The sequence below is a fragment of the Ctenopharyngodon idella genome, chromosome 4 (genome assembly GCF_019924925.1).
Source record: "Ctenopharyngodon idella isolate HZGC_01 chromosome 4, HZGC01, whole genome shotgun sequence".
Lineage (NCBI taxonomy): Eukaryota > Metazoa > Chordata > Actinopteri > Cypriniformes > Xenocyprididae > Ctenopharyngodon > Ctenopharyngodon idella.
Window position 1 is genome coordinate 26,121,288 of NC_067223.1, and position 17,498 is coordinate 26,138,785.

The window sequence follows — 17,498 nt, forward strand, 5'->3', positions numbered from 1 at the left end:
TGCGAATTCGAAAGCAAAAGTAAAAGGCGAGCTCCCTGATGCTCACTTGATTTTTGCACTTTTTGAAAGTTAAAAAATGCCCTAGGGGTAAATATGACAAATATACAGATTTAAATGTGTCAAAGTTGATTGAACACCAATGAAAATACACACACACACAAAAAAAAAAAAAAATCCAATTTTTTCTTTACTCTGTCAAGTGAATGAATGATTTACATGTATGACAAGGCTTAATGTCAAGCCTTTTAATGCTTGATTACAGGCCTATTGTTTTAAAAATGTGAGAAACAACTGCCTATTCTGTAAAAAAATATTGCAACTTAAAAACTTTTTGTTGGAATAACTTTCCTGGATTTAACTTGAGATAACTCAAATATCCATGTTGTCACTTAATATAACTTCACATTTTAATTTCAAAGTAAGATGTATAGCCTAAAAAATAATTTTAAACAAAATTACAAAATAAGGATGCATGATGTAAGGGTAACGCGTCTTATTCTTAAATACCAACAGTTAGAAAATATAGAAAAAATATAGAAAAAAACAGATACAATTACCTTTGAACTACAGAGAAACTGAGCTTTAACAGGAGCAACAGCACGAACAAACTCTGCATGTGGGCTAATACTGTCATGTGACAACATTAATTTTGCGTTAAAGCCTCTTTTCTCCACAAAAAGTGTTTTCAAACCAATTAAACATTTGAAGTATCAATATAGAATTTATGTGCTAAAGCTAAATGGAAAAAAATATTGTGTGGACACAACAGAAATCGTATCGATAAATGGCAATTTCATCAGCTATATCGGTAAATATTTTGAAGCGCTAAACGACTAAATTCATTTTTACGATAAACTGATTGACAATATGGTGAGCAAAATTAGACGCATCTTTTCTGTTATTCATGTACTTTACTCATAAATAAAATATGTTCATTAATGCTATTATATATATTACCATGTTACGTTCAAAATTAATTCATTCATTTCTGAGTATAATTCTGTATAATTGTACAAACGGCTTGTATTGATTTAAACACTTTAAATGATTTAAAACACAAACCTTTCTTCAGCAGAATCACAACAAATGCAGGAGCTCGGCGCAGCCTTATGAGGTCATGCTGCCACACCAAAATAAAAGTCCCGTTCACAAGCTAGTAAAATAATAGGAGTCGACACAGAAAAAAAACATTCAAATGAAAAGATAAAGGATTAATTAAATGTAAATGTAAGCAAGTGTGAAGCGATCATAATTATTATAATACCAACCACAGAGCATTTGTGATTTTCTCAATCAAAGATAAAGTCAAGTATCTTGATCTTAAAAGATTGGAAAAAATGTTTAAATATTTCTAACTAATTAAAAATCTGTAGATCAAAATTAAATATGTGGTTAAAATTTAATCCTTATCATAATATATCCATCTCATTTCATCTCAGTTTTTCCCCAAAATATGAGGGCAATAAATAAACTTCCAACTTTGTTTGATTAAAGTGCATTATATATAACTACTAAACTTAAACTTTCAAACTGAAAATCTTCAAACTTCAAAAAACTACTTCAAACATTCTGACTAGGCTTTTTCAACCCAACTTAAAGTTTGTCTACAATCTTTTTTTTATCTAGTTGTTGTTGTTTAGGTGTTGGTCAGATGTACTAAGCATAAGCATAATATTGAAATAAAAAATAGACATTTCATTTGCATGATTCTTCAGTCACTTAAAAATGATAAAGCCTCATTCAACAAAACAGACTGGGAGCAGCCTCTTTACTTTAGGTAGGGTGCGTGCTTGGACTAACAAAATAAATGCGCGACCTTCTGTTCAGAAGTTTCAATCAATATGTAGTTTAGTCAACATTGGTGGCAATTGTTCTATGATCAACTTAGGCTTATGATGCTTTTGGGAAACGCAGCCCAGAACCATACCGCTCAGTGGAAACACGCCATTAGATGGCGTCTACCCTAACTACTTAATTAGTATATTTTCAGTCTTCTTTTTATATACTTCTCAGAAATATACTTAGACCTTTCTTTCAGTATAAGCCAAGTATACTTAAAGTATATTTTGCCTGTATTTGTACTCAATCTTTTGATCAAGATATACTTAAAAGTATACAGTAATTAAGCATTCTAAGTATACTTGGCTTGTAGTTGTTTAATCTTTTGATTGAGTAGCCTATTAAATATAGCCTACTTTTTTTCCCTCATAGTTTTACAGTCTTATAAACATACATTGTTTTAAAAAAGTACTGTTTTTAGTCCACTGGTAGTGTACAAAAGAATTTACTTAAAATCTACTTTACGCTTTCCCAGCCACTGACTGAATTTTCCCGCTATCCGTGTTTTCACTGTTATAAATAGGGGGTGCTATTACGAATCTTCTGAAAGAGTACAGAATCTCTGGCTCAAAACAAAGGTGAAGCATCATTTCTTAGCAGAAACAAGTGATAGAAGATTGCTCACGCAAATGTAAAATTTTTTTATTATCAAACATTAAACAGCATATAAATCAAAACTGCCTAACGTTATTGAACAAAAGTAGGACTGTAAAGCTTTGGGGGTGTTGATGGTCTCAAACTACTGTGTACTTATAAGTACTTTATTTAATATTGTTACACTTATAATAAGCTTAAAGTACTTAAAGTTTTACCTCTTTGTCGCCATCTCTGTTTGAACCTTGAAATTGAAGTTATTTTCAGAGTTATCTTCTTTACGTGGGCTGTGCATTGGCATGGCTCCTCAGTGCGGAAGAATATAATGTTTTAAGGTGTATGTGTGGGTTGTCTATCAACGCACCAGTTGTCAATGATGATTGTCGTTTTGAACCTAATCGATTACAAACTGCCATCAGCTGGTGTAATAAAAGGCTACAAACAATCTGCCACCTGCAGCATCCACACACGCAATATATCCTACTAGCCGTGACTCCTTTATGTATACAGACGTGACGTAATGATGCAAAGATGAATGGCGGAGGCTTGTATTTCTCTTGGAAACCTACCAGTACCACTCAAATTAGAACACATTATTAACAAGCTTACCGTTGTGAATCGGGCTAAGGTAAGGAGATCGTTTTGAACACTGGCTGGATATGTACTTGCTCAATAATTGATTTTGGATCATTTTTAACCAAAAAAAGTTACAGACTGCAGCTTTAAATGTATACCTTTCATACAGTAAATTTAGGCCAAATTAGTCCCAAGCAGCATTGAAATAGTACATTTACAAGTTTACGACTAGTACATTGACATTAATATACTTACTACTTAAAGTATACTTAAAAAATATACTTTAACAAAAAATATAATAAATATAAAAACATAAAATTAACTTTTGTATTACTTCTTTTTCGTAAGGGTGGGCAATAAAATTTAGACCAAATTCAGTTGCGGCATGAGCGTAGCCTAAATTTCACACACATACATATTTTCTAGTGCCATTTTAAACACTTCCACACAAAGAACAAAAATGGGGTCTCACATAAACATGACAGGAGTATCTGAACATATGATGGCAAAGAATTTTTATTACACGGATCACATTTAAATGTAAATCTTCATGTGGGAATTAAGGTTTACTTCACATCTGAAACACTTTCCACACTGATCACATGAGAATGGCTTCTCTCCAGTGTGAATTCTCATGTGTTTTGTAAGGTTTCCTTTTTCAGTGAAACTCTTTCCACACTGAGGGCAGGTGAAAGGCTTCTCTCCAGAGTGAACTCTCATGTGTTTTGTAAGGTTTCCTTTATGAGTGAAACACTTCCCACACTGTTGGCAGATTAAAGGCTGCTGTCCAGTGTGAGTATTCATGTGTTTTTTGAAGTGTCCTTTATGAGTGAATCTTTTTCCACACTGACCACATGTGAACGGCTTCCCTCTGATGTGAATGTTCATGTGTTTTTTAAGTTGCGCTTTATGAATGTAACTCTTTCCACACTGAAGGCAGGTGTAAGGCCTCTCTCCAGTGTGTATTCTCATGTGTTTTGTAAGGTTTCCTTTTTCAGTGAAACTCTTTCCACATGGCTGGCAGGTGAAAGGCTTCTCTCCAGTGTGAATTCTAATGTGCCTGTTAAGAAAAGCTTTTTCATGGAAACTCTTTCCACACTGAGGGCAGGTATAAGGCTTCTCTCCAGTGTGAATTCTCATGTGGACATTAAGATATCCTTTTCTGTTGAAACTTTTTCCACACTGTTGACAGGTGAAATATTGTCCCTTTGCTCTTTTTTGTGACATATTTTCTGTCTGTGAGCAACTAAATGACTTTTCTCCAGTTATAAGATCATGATGTTTCTCATACCGGTCCCTCTCTTTCATTTCATTCAGTTCTTGACTCTCCTCTTTCAGTGCCATCAGGTCTAAGGCAAAGGGAAAAAAAGAGAAAAGAAATACAAATTAACCCCAGTTTAAGGGCACAAAGCAACAAACATCAAAACCAACATCAAGTATCAAAACAATATGTATGTTAGATACTATACACACTAAGCTACTAAGATAGGTGTTACATGCAATCTCAAAACCACAATATTGTCAGCTCTTTTTTTCTTTAAGACATGTCCCACATTTTTCAAACTGTCAGTTATCAAAAAAAAAAAAAAAAGGGGGCCAGGAGAAGTTTATTATAGACCCATTTCAAATTTGCCATTTATGTCTAAAATATATCAAATATTATTATTATTATAAAAAACAATTATGGAGTACCACAGGGCTCAGTATTAGGTCCTCTGCTTTTCTTCCCCTGAGAGACATTATTTTACTGTTATGACAGCGACACTCAGTTTCGTATTTCCTCACAACCTTACAAACTTAACTCTCTGACTGGGGGGATTTAAATTCTTGAAATTTTATAAAAAAATAAAAAAATAAAAATAAAAATCAGGCTATAAAGTTATGTTGCTCCTTCTGTACTCAACCTCGTCACGCCAACCTTTCTTCGCCTATAATAATTTAGACTCCATCCGTATGTGACTTCTTTTACCAGAAATGACATTATTCAGGTCTCTTTAACAGTGGTACAGAAGATGGTATGTAGTATCATACTTTGTATTCTTATTTTGGAGGCATATTTTAGTCAGGGGAGGGTACTCTCTAGCTTATCAACTCAAACCCATCACATAAAATTAAGATGGAAATGAACATTTTTCAAAATTTCGTTTTAATCCATAAATATATACATTGCACTTATTCTATTGCTTCCATACTTGGTCTACTCTCCTACACTACACGAGGAGCAGTGGCCATTTTGAGCAAAAAACCTATGGCAGGTAGACCTGCCATAAATCAGAACCGGACGTTTTTTCTTCTTACACGTGATCAGCAACTAGACTTTTTTTTTTCTTTCTGGAAATTAACCCATATACACATACTACATTAAACCCATTTCCAAAAATTTAATTTGTGTGGAAGCATTTCAAAACCTGTGAACACAACTTTAAGATTGCAGTCTGCAAAGGAAAGCAAGACGAGACAAGACAAGAAAATGAGAGGTGGTGGACTGTGTTTCTAATTTAACGAAAGTTGGTGTTCGGATGTAACAATGCTGAAGAACATATGCTGTCCTAATTTAGAGGCACTCTTCATAAATTCATAAACCTTTCTACTCGACGGAGGAGTTTTCCTCTTTCAATCTCGTGAATGTGTACATCCCTCCAGACAAGTGTAAGGTACCCAGACTCTCTTTTAATCATTCTTGGGGAACTGCCAAAATACAGACAGCACGTTACATGTCCTGCCAGAATCATTTTTTTTATCTATTGATAAATCATGGTTTACTGGGAAACTCAAACAGTTTCATCATGTCAAAGAGGATGCTTACAGAAGTGAGGATAAAATGTATAACCAGTATAAAGCAATGCAGGACACTCGCTTATCTAACTTACCTTGTATTGCCCGCACTCTACAGCTGGCAGTAAATGAAGGGTTGCCTTTAAATACACAGAGTAAGATCAAGACTGATAGTAAGATCAAAGGATGAGATTCTTCAACCTCTGGGCCAATCCCAGCATCTGTTTATGAAAACAAAAACTTTTTTCTTCCTGACTTGGGTATAAATATTGCCACTTTGAGCCCATTCTGCACAATGGTACAGAGATAGACCAGTACTTACTTCGTTCTAGTGATGGATGAAGAGAAAACTGAGCCAGATGACCCAGTAGATGAAACCTCTGAAGAGGACGATTTTACGAAGGCTGAGCCAAACTTTGAACCAGAGGATGAGGATTCAGAGGGGAAGGCCCTGAAACTTACCTCTCCAAGAACAGGGAAACATGTGGATCTCTTCCATCACAGACACAAGGGAGAGCACGGGCAGAGGAGGTCCGAAGACATACTCCCAGACCCACAAGCTATGCCTGTGCATGAGCAGAAGTTATAGTGTCAACTTTTGAGTTATATTTTCCAAGCTCAACTCAAAACATTCTAGTTGAAATGACTAATTTAGAGGGGCAGTGTGCTTGTGGAAGAATGGAGCAATATTAACTGGAATGAAATCCAAACATTTATTGGCCTTCTGATACTTGCTGGGGTTTTCAAGTCACATCATGAAGCAACACGTACTGTAGCTTATGGGATAGCGAGATGGGGAAGGCAATTTTTTGGGCCACCATGCCACTGAAAACGACTGTCAAGGGTTGCGTGATTTGATAAGAGGACAAGAGCTGCAAGGAGGAAAAACAATAAGCTGGCACCCATCCATGAGATTTGGGAACACTGGGTGGACTTCCATGCATGTACCATCCTGCTATCAACATCACAGATGATGAGTGCCTGTTTGGATTCACAGGCCGGTGCCCTTTCAAGAATTATATGCCAAGCAAACCTGTAAAATATGGAATCAAAATCTGGGCAGGCTGTGATGCAGACACCAGCCTCTCTGCACCATAAGAGGAAAGTGCAGGAATCCGATAATGAGGAAGCAGTTTCCTCCACGGCTGGTCCCTCCAAGGTTGGTCCTTCCACAGCTGGACCAAAAAAAATTCCATGACAAGACATGCTAGAAATATTTTCGTTTACTCTAAAGGAAATTCGTCAAAGCTGACAAAAAGTGATCGAGGATGCATAATTTCGACGAACTTGATGAACCTGTGATATCTTCTTCGGGATGTAAAAGGAAAATAACAGCTGAAGCTTTTTCACAGAACCTTGCTAAAGCAGCACATTAAAGTGGTGAGGGAAAAGCTCCCTGTATTGTGTGTAATCACAACAATAAAGTTTGTCAGGTGTCTACATTGTCAGCTGAGGAGATTACAAAGATTAACCTGCATTTTGTATCTAATCTCTGAAACATCTCCTTTTGCCAAAACAAAACAACTGTTGGAGTTATCTAATTTTTAAAAAACAAAAAACAAACTTTTAACATATAAAAAACATATTTTCAATGAACTTTAATTTTGTAAGTTACCTGATTTTATTCGAGTTATTATTACTTAAACTGCAGTTTGATTGTTAATACTTGGAATGCACAGTAATAAGAGTTATATGCATGTCAATACATTAAACTCAATGTATTGTGGGAACCATAGAAAGAATATTCTAAGATGCATAAGATTTCATTCAACATGCTATGGAATAGAATACAAATTCAAATAGAATATAAAATAGTGATTCTTCAAAATATCATTCATTTCTGTAGAGCTGGACATTTTAATAAGGATCAAATGACTGAGTTCAGCTTTGAGAATGAAACCAACCTGTTTGTTCCTCAGTTTCTTCATGTTTGACTTCAATCTTCACATCTTCACTCTCCTCTTTAATAAACGCCATTTTTTTGTGTGTGTCATGTGGATCTCAGTCGCTTCACCAGGCGTTTGTGACACTCTGTCATGTTTAAGATGAGAATAATTAACAGAAAGAAACACACATCCAAATTATAATCTCTGATTTAGTGTCTCAATCAGATCTAGTTCAGTAGTTCAGTGCACTGGTAAGGGGGTCAGTCAGGGGTGCGTTTCCTGAACAACGATGTAACTCGCTGCTTCACTACCATAGTACGATGCATCGGTGAACAAATCAACTAGCTAGTCACGACTGTTTCCTGAAACCGTATTGTGGCAAACCTGTCGTTCAACCACGTTGGTGAATGACGTCACGCAGGTGGTGAGTAATAACTTCTTTAAATGAATCCGTCTGAGATCAAATTAATGCTAGATTGTTTGCTATAAATTATGGACATGGCATTAGAGGACTAATTCTCATTTTCCTCAGTTATTTTGCTTTATTTCCAGATTAAATCAAATGCTTGTTCTGACGTACTAGAGCACGTTCGACCATGTGCAGTCTTCAAAAACGGTGCTTTAAATCTCTTGACAAACTAAAATATATAGATGACATTTGTATATATTCGAAATAAAAGATACACATTGTACTTAATGTCAGCTTGCTTATTTTGCTCAAGATAACGATTTATTAAGTCCACATGTCATAAAAACAAGAAACTATGCTTCTAACCACAGCTCGAGAGCTGTCGTTCCAACCACACAAGTTTGCGAAAGTTCGTTTGAACTATGGTTTTAGGAAACACCAAATCGTTGAACTAGAACTCCCAGAATGAGAGTTAATGAACTTAAAGGTTAGTTCACCCAAAAATGAAAATTCTGTCATGAATTACTAACTCTCATGTCATTCCAAACCTGTACGACATTTTTTCATCTTAGGAACACAAATGAAGATATTTTTGATTAAATATTTTTGAGAGCTTTCTGTCGCTCCGTTGAGTCTACACAACTACCACTTTTTACACTTAAAAAAGTTCATCAGGAAATCGTAAAACTAATCCATATAAATTGAGCAGTTTAGTCCAAATTTTCTGAAGAGACTCAATCGCTTTGTATGATGAACGTATTTAATTTAGGCTTTTATTCACATTTAAATCATGATTCAGATCAAACCGCCAAACTGCTGAAATTACGTGACTTTGGCGCTCCGAACCGCTGATTCGACACACTGATTAATAACGCTCCGAAGCTTCATGAAGCAGTGTTTTAAAATCGGCCATCACTATATAAATCGTTATTTTCTTTTGTTTTTTTGGCACACCAAAATATTCTCGTTGCTTTATAATATTAATATTGAACCACTGTACTCACATGAACTGATTTAAATATGTTTTTAGTACATTAATGGATCTTGAGAGAGGAAGTGACATTGCTGGCTATGTAGGCCTCACTGAGCCATCGGATTTCAACAAAAATATCTTAATTTGTGTTCTAAAGATTAACGAAGGTCTTACGGGTGTGGAACGTCATGAGGGTGAGTAATAAATGACAGAATTGTCATTTTTGGGTGAACTAACCCTTTAAGTTCAAACGTGCTGCGTAACATGAGAATGAACCTCATTGGATCTTGCTGAAACTCAAACGTGCTGCATAACACAAGAATGAACCTCATTTTGTCAGCAAAACTCCAACAGTCTTCCTTAATTTGACAGATGCCCCACTTTAACTTTTGACGATCAGCAGAGATTTTCAAGACGCTGTATATTCGTCATCCATTTAAAAACTACAATTTTATTATACATATATTATATATAGCACTACTTGCCCGACTGGACAAGTAGCCTGATTAAAACATTAATAACAAAAAAATAACTAAAAATAACAATCACCAAAAAGACAAAAATGATTCTGATTTTTTTATTACACTGTATAAGTGTTGATTGATAGTGGATACTATTATATAATATATAATGTACTGACAGTAACAAGGTTGCGCTGTTGAGGTCATGAGCCTCTTTTATACCATATGACACAGTTTAGCAACATCACATGATCAAGAGTGTGGAATACTATCATGATTGAACAGTTCAATAAACTAGTTTTAAACTAATTTTAATGTCACTCACATTTTGAACGCAGTATTGACTGTTTTTGTTCAATTTCAGCAGCGAAAATAGTTCCAGTCAAAGATCAGGAAGCACACAGTTGCACAGCAACACTCAAAGTCACTTTATTCTCAAAGTATAGTAAGTTTATTCTCAACATTTTAAAGACTAGTTTTTTTGAGAAAAAAAAAAAAATCTAATCTCGCATTATAATGACCATAATCTTGAGATGGTTTTTATTTTTTTGTTATTGTTTGGCCCTAATCCTCTTCCATATATTTTTTTCCCAAACAAGCAGCTTTTTTTACTCAGATAAATCAATGACCGATTTACATGTCCGAAGGACAAACACATGACAAGGCTTAATGTCGAACCAACTGCCTATTCAGAAAATAAAAAATATTGTTGCAATTAGCTATCTCAACTTAAAATTTGTTAGAAAAAAAAAAAAAAAATACAAAAATAAGGATGAATGATGTGAGATTTTAGGGTATCGTATCTTATTTTAGATACAGTTTAATAATATGAACACATTGGATTAATATACATTTAAACTACAGAGAAACGGTGCTTTAATGGGAGCAAAATGTGCTTGTGACACATTTATTCATGTTAAAGTCTCGACTGAAAGTGTTTCCAAACTACTGCAACATTTGTAGCATCGATATAGAAATGATGTGCTAAAGATTGTGTCGACACTAAAATAATTTTATCCATAAACGGTATTTCCATCAGCTATATCGGTAAACATTTGGAAGCGCTAAAGCTTTTTTTTTAATACTTGGATGGAAACCTGGCTAGCGACTGAATTAATTTACACGATAAACTGATGAAAACGAGACGTGCCTGTTCTGTTACTCATAAAAACTATATTCATTAATGCCATTATATTAATTACAATGTTACATTAGAAATAATCCACTCATTTAACAGTTCTCTATATAACTGTCTGAACGGGCTGCATTGATTTAAACACTTGAAATGATTAAAAACACAAACCTTTCTTCAGCAGAATCACAGATGCAGGAGCTCGGCGCATACTTATGACATGATATCGAAATAAAAGTCTTGTTCACACGAAATAAAAACTCACATACAGAAAACACATTAAAATGAGATAAATATAAAGGATTCATTTGTAAGTGTAAGCAAGTGTGAAGCGATCACAATTATAATACCATCTACAGAGCGTTTGATTTTCTCAATCAATGATAAAGTCAAGTATCTTGATCTTCATTTTATAAAAGATTGGATAAAATATTTCAAACTCATTAAAAATTTGTAGATCAAAATTTTAAACGTGTGTAAGTAAAACTGAATTCTTATAAAATATCCATCTCAGTTTCCCCCAGAATTTGAGGGCATAAAATCACATTTCAACTTTGTTTGATTAAAGTGCATTATATTAAAAGGGTTTGTAAAGGATTACAGTGACTCTCTAGATAGGAAATTTAAATTAAAATGGTTTAAAATCAATTCTTCTAAATTTTAATGAAATCTAATGAAATCTTAAATTTTAATGAAATCTAATGAAATCTTAAATCTCCCTAGATTATCTTTATTAAAATTAGAAGTGTGGAATTTGTGTGGAAATGTGACTAATATAGACAAGTTATTAAGCTCTCAGATGTCCTTTACTGGAAAATTATTTACAAACCTGTTTTTTACTCCATATAATCCTTCTATGAAATAACAGATACATACTGAAATGTTATAAATCCTTCTTCTATAATGATTAGATGGAAATGAACATACAAACCCGATTCCAGAAAAGTTGGGACACTGTACAAATTGTGAATAAAAAAGGAACGCAATGATGTGGAAGTTTCAAATTTCAATATTTTATTCAGAATACAACATAGATGACATATCAAATGTTTAAACTGAGAAAATGTATCATTTTAAGGGAAAAATAAGTTGGTTTTAAATTTCATGGCATCAACACATCTCAAAAAAGTTGGGACAAGGCCATGTTTACCACTGTGTGGCGTCCCCTCTTCTTTTTATAACAGTCTGCAAACCTCTGGGGACTGAGGAGACAAGTTGCTCAAGTTTAGGAATAGGAATGTTGTCCCATTCTTGTCTAATACAGGCTTCTAGTTGCTCAACTGTCTTACGTCTTCTTTGTCGCATCTTCCTCTTTATGATGTGCCAAATGTTTTCTATGGGTGAAAGATCTGGACTGCAGGCTGGCCATTTCAGTACCCGGATCCTTCTTCTACGCAGCCATGATGTTGTAATTGATGCAGTATGTGGTCTGGCATTGTCATGTTGGAAAATGCAAGGTCTTCCCTGAAAGAGGCGACGTCTGGATGGGAGCATATATTGTTCTAGAACTTGGATATACCTTTCAGCATTGATGGTGCCTTTCCAGATGTGTAAGCTGCCCATGCCACACGCACTCATGCAACCCCATACCATCAGAGATGCAGGCTTCTGAACTGAGCGCTGATAACAACTTGGGTTGTCCTTGTCCTCTTTAGTCCGGATGACATGGCGTCCCAGTTTTCCAAAAAGAACTTCAAATTTTGATTCGTCTGACCGCAGAACAGTTTTCCACTTTGCTACAGTCCATTTTAAATGAGCCTTGGCCCAGAGAAAACGCCTGCGCTTCTGGATCATGTTTAGATATGGCTTCTTTTTTGACCCATAGAGTTTTAGCCGGCAACGGCGAATGGCACGGCGGATTGTGTTCACCGACAATGTTTTCTGGAAGTATTCCTGAGCCCATGTTGTGATTTCCATTACAGTAGCATTCCTGTATGTGATGCAATGTCGTCTAAGGGCCCGAAGATCACGGGCATCCAGTATGGTTTTCCGGCCTTGACCCTTACGCACAGAGATTGTTCCAGATTCTCTGAATCTTTGGATGATATTATGCACTGTAGATGATGATAACTTCAAACTCTTTGCAATTTTTCTCTGAGAAACTCCTTTCTGATATTGCTCCACTATTTTTCACCGCAGCATTGGGGGAATTGGTGATCCTCTGCCCATCTTGACTTCTGAGAGACACTGCCACTCTGAGAGGTTCTTTTTATACCCAATCATGTTGCCAATTGACCTAATAAGTTGCAAATTGGTCCTTCAGCTGTTCCTTATATGTACATTTAACTTTTCCGGCCTCTTATTGCTACCTGTTCCAAGTTTTTTGGAATGTGTAGCTCTCATGAAATCCAAAATGAGCCAATATTTGGCATGACATTTCAAAATGTCTCACTTTCAACATTTGATATGTTATCTATATTCTATTGTGAATAAAATATAAGTTTATGAGATTTGTAAATTATTGCATTCCTTTTTTATTCACAATTTGTACAGTGTCCCAACTTTTTTGGAATCGAGTTTGTACAATCTGCCTTTGATATTATTAATAATGTTCTTTTATATGAGCAATTTCGTTTAAAATACATTTATGCAAGTATAAAGGAATATGGTTCACTGATTAAAGCTGTACATGTTCATTTTCTTTAATTGGCAAAAAAAAAAAAAAAAAACTTTCTTCTATTGAAAGAACATCTTTATTATTTTTCATTTAACTACACCGAAAAAAAAATTAGTTGTTGGATCAAAGTAAAAAAAAAAAACTTCTTACAAGTAATCGGTTTACTTTTTTTCAACTTAAAAAATTTGAATTTACACAAATCACATTTCTATAGTCAACTGAAAGTATATTTACTATAGAAATGTGATTTGTGTAAATTAATTTTTTTTTTTTAAGTCTTTCAACCAAAGAGATTTTTTTTTAAAATTAGCATTACATTATAAATGATCATTATTTATTTGGATTAACTTAATTTTTCACATTTTTAGAAATTAAATATCCAAATAAATACAAAACAAAATTATGCATAACATGAAATATCCCTGAATTTCTGTCTGAAAAAAAAAGAAGCCTTTTACACTCTGGAATCAAACATTTAACTATTTATTTAGTGCAATCTTCCAACAAACTCACAGAAATTTCCACTAGATTTCCACCAGAATTTCCACTTAACATTCTATAAACTTTTGAGGAAGAATTCATTTGATTTACAAAAGACAATACTGAAACTGTTTCAAAAGTGCATGACTTAATAAAAAAAAAGTGCACTTAATAAAAACACAACATTCAATAATAAAACCATCAACAATGTAATTTTGTTAAAAAAAAAAAAAAAAATCCATCAATAAATCTATACATCAATTCCATTTGCTACAGTAAAATTGTCACTCAGACATTTCAGATTATCTAGCATTAAATTTAGGAATGTAACAGAAAAGACTGAAAAGCTTAAAATGGTGTTGATAAATCATCCAGTGTAACATCTATTCATCGAAAAACAGTTTAACATCAACATTGTAAGCTCCTTAAAATAAATGACATGCAAGAAAATTTAACATCCATTCGCAACAGTTAACCAACAACTGTCACTCAAACATTTAAGACAAATTAACTAAATTCAATACCATCAATGACAATGCTGATGTCCAGGGGAGTGCTTAGGCAATCACTTTCACGGAGCACAAAAATGGCCATGGTGGTCTGTCCAAGTTCCCTTTTGAATGGAATCTCACACTGCGTTCGAAGACACTTTGGGGGGAACGCCTTGGCATAACGATGTCTGAAGTATGAGTAAAAATGCAACAATGACATTGGCCTGCGACAGCCCGTGCTGTATGCAACCCTGAGTACAAAAGGAGCACCTGGAGTACACGTCATCAGCTTTTTTGTCTTCAGGTGACCCTTTGTTTGAAGTGTGTGTAGGCGATTGTCACTATGGATTCCTCCTCTGACAAGCACTTGAGGAAGTGTGTTCCCCCATGACACCGGACGATACACACAAGATGTGCGTTTTCTGTCTTGGAGAGGATCATGTGTGTTCTATTCTCGAGGGAGTGGAGCATGCAGATTGCAAGGGCTTTTCATTGAAAAAGCTCAGTTCGCACCCTTTTCTTGAGGGAATCAGGTCAGGTGTCTGTACCCAGGGGATCACCGAGGCACAGCGGAGACTGAGATCTTGGGGCTCTCGGGTCGAGCTGGTGGAGGACTTTGAGTAAGGTATGTGCAGAAGTGCTGAACCATTCTTTCATTAGAATCATCCGATCTGGAGAATAGTGCTCTTCTGGCTTTGAGCCAGGAAGAGCAGGATGTGGCTGTGGAGGGCGAAGATGTTTTTATGGAGCTCAGGCAGCCTGTCTGCCCCACATACAATGAGCTACTGGGGGTTGACGCAGAGGTTCTGTGAAAGCCCGAAAACCCAGAGATTGCTCGCAGTAGATTAGACAAGCGTTTCTTGGCTGGCCATAACTGCCGGGTTCTACATACAGGTGCTGGTCATATAATTAGAATATCATGAAAAAGTTCATTTTTTTATTGTAAATTATTTTTAAAAATGAAACTTTCATATATTCTAGATTCCCTACATATAAAGTAAAACATTTCAAAAGTTTTTTTTTTAAATTTTGATGATTAGAGCGTACAGCTCATGAAAGTCCAAAGTCCAGTATCTCAAAATATTAGAATATTTCCTAAGATCAATCAAAAAATGGATTTGCAAAACAGAAAAGTTCAAGTTCTTTAAAGTATGTTCTTTTGTGCACTCAATACTTGGTCGGCAGGACATATTACAGCAAATGACTTGCTCCTAGCACAAATTACAGCATCAGTGAAGTGTGGCATGGAAGTGATCAGCCTGTGGCACTGCTGAGGCACTATTGAGCCTTCAGATCATCTGTATATTGTTGGATCGACTGTTTCTCATCTTTCTCTTGAAAATATCCCATAGATTCAGGTCAGGCATATTGGCTGGCCAATAAAGCACAGTAATATCATGGTCAGCAAACCACTTGGAAGTGGTTTTTGCACTGTGGGCAGGTGCTAAAGTCCTGCTGGAAAAGAAAATCAGCATCTCCATAAAGCTTGTCAGCAGATGGAAGCATAAAGTGCTCCAAAATCTCCTGGAAGATGGCTGCATTGACTTTGCACACGTCACGGCCCCCCCAAATCATTACTGACTTCAGAAACTTCACACTAGACTTCAAGCAGCTTGGATTCTGTGCCTCTCCAGTCTTCCTTCAGACTCTGGGACCATGATTTCAACATGAAATGCAAAATTTACTTTTATCTGAAAAGAGGACTTTGGACCACTGTTCACTGTCCAGTTCTTTTTCTCCTTAGCCCAGGTAAGATGCTTCTGACGTTGTTTCTGTTTCAGAAGTGGCTTGGTAGTCCTTTTCCTGAAGATGTCTGAGTGTGGTGACTCTTGATGCGCTGACTCCGGCTTCATTCTACTCATTGTGAAGCTCTCCCAAGTGTTTAAATCGGCTTTACTTGTCAGTATTCTCAAGCTTGCGGTCATCCCTGTTGCTTGTGCACCTTTGCCTACCCAATTTCTTCCTTCCAGTCAACTTTGCATTTAATATGCTTTGATATTTCACTCTGCAAACAGCCACCCCATTCAGTAATGACCTTCTGTGACTTACTCTCTTTGTGGAGGGTGTCAATGATTGTCTCCTGGACCATTGCCAAGTCAGCAATCTTCCTCATTAGTGTGCTTTCAAAGAACAAAAGATACCCGGAATTTATACTGTAGGGATGGTCATTTAATGAAACTCAAATGTAAATATTCTAATATTTTGAGATACTGGATTTTGGACTTTCATTAGCTGTACGCTCTAATCAACAAATTTTTAAAAAAAAAACTTTTGAAATGTTTTACTTTACATGTAGGGAATCTAGAATATATGAAAGTTTCATTTTTTAAAATAATTTACAATAAAAAAAATGAACTTTTCATGATATTCTAATTATATGACCAGCACCTGTAGTCTTCCGATTCTTCTGGACCTCCATGCTGAGGTTGAGAGGTCTTGGAAGAAACCATATTCAGTTCACATTTATCCCTTTCAGAATTTGAATTACGCAAATGTGGAGGGATTGCGTGAGCACAGATATGCATCGATGCCTCCCATTGAGTATACATTCGCGATCTATCCTTCAGTGGGAGATACATCAGTGTTGAAGACTCCGACCCCGCCATCTAAGCCTTTGAAAATGACATGTAAGATAAACAATGGCTGTGTTGCAGGCCTACCAGGCCGACCTGCTTAAGGACCTTGATGACAGCCAGGGTCTTTCCCCTGAGCTGCACTGCACCACAGATCTCGCTCTTTGCGCCACCAAGCAGACAGCAGCCGCAATTGGTAGTGCTATGTCGGGTATAGTGTTTGACATAGAGTGTTTGGTCCTCTTTTTGGGCCACCTTGGTGAACTGTTTTTGAAGGTGAGTATGCTCAGATGAGGCCACCGCTCACCTGGACTCAAATTAGACAATGATAGCATGTGTCAGCTCCTTTTAAGCCACCATGATAGCCTGTCATTAGGGTTCTGTATGACTGACATATTCAGACACTGATATCAAGTGTTCGGCTTTCTAAGAGGACGCCTTGGTAAACTGTCTTTGAAATTGAGTGTGTTTGGCTCTAGCTATAGAGAGTCTTTCTGCTGAGGCCTCCACTTATTTAAGCCCTAATTAGACTGCATTTCAAGTGTTCGGCCTTCCTTGGCTGCCTTGAACTAAAGTTTAACAATGATATTATGCGTTCAGCCCTGTTGGAGGCCACCTTGATAAACTGTTGTACACTGGAAGTTCCAGTTGGATGGTGCATCAAGTGTTTGCCCTCTTTAGCAGCCTTGAAA

At 35.9% G+C, this 17,498-nt stretch overlaps 1 protein-coding gene across 16 annotated transcripts in view; it reads right to left on the reverse strand.

Annotated features, from left to right (window-relative positions):
* LOC127511152 (gastrula zinc finger protein XlCGF8.2DB-like) overlaps positions 1–17,498 on the reverse strand; it is a 227,952-nt gene that overhangs the window by 57,391 nt on the left and 153,063 nt on the right. For 3 of the 16 annotated variants that reach the window (XM_051891772.1, XM_051891786.1, XM_051891776.1), the window contains exons 1-2: positions 10,817–10,931; positions 7,689–7,815 (exon numbers count right to left, since the gene is read on the reverse strand). The exons of 5 other annotated variants lie outside the window; for them this stretch is intronic. In XM_051891772.1, coding sequence (XP_051747732.1) covers positions 7,689–7,761 — 73 coding nt within the window. In that variant the 5' untranslated portion in view covers positions 7,762–7,815; positions 10,817–10,931. Of the gene's footprint in view, positions 1–1,062; positions 1,138–3,507; positions 4,359–5,879; positions 6,006–6,106; positions 6,238–7,688; positions 7,816–10,816; positions 10,932–17,498 lie in introns of those variants that run through there. 8 more of the 16 variants (XM_051891769.1, XM_051891783.1, XM_051891785.1 and 5 more) reach the window with 6 other exon arrangements.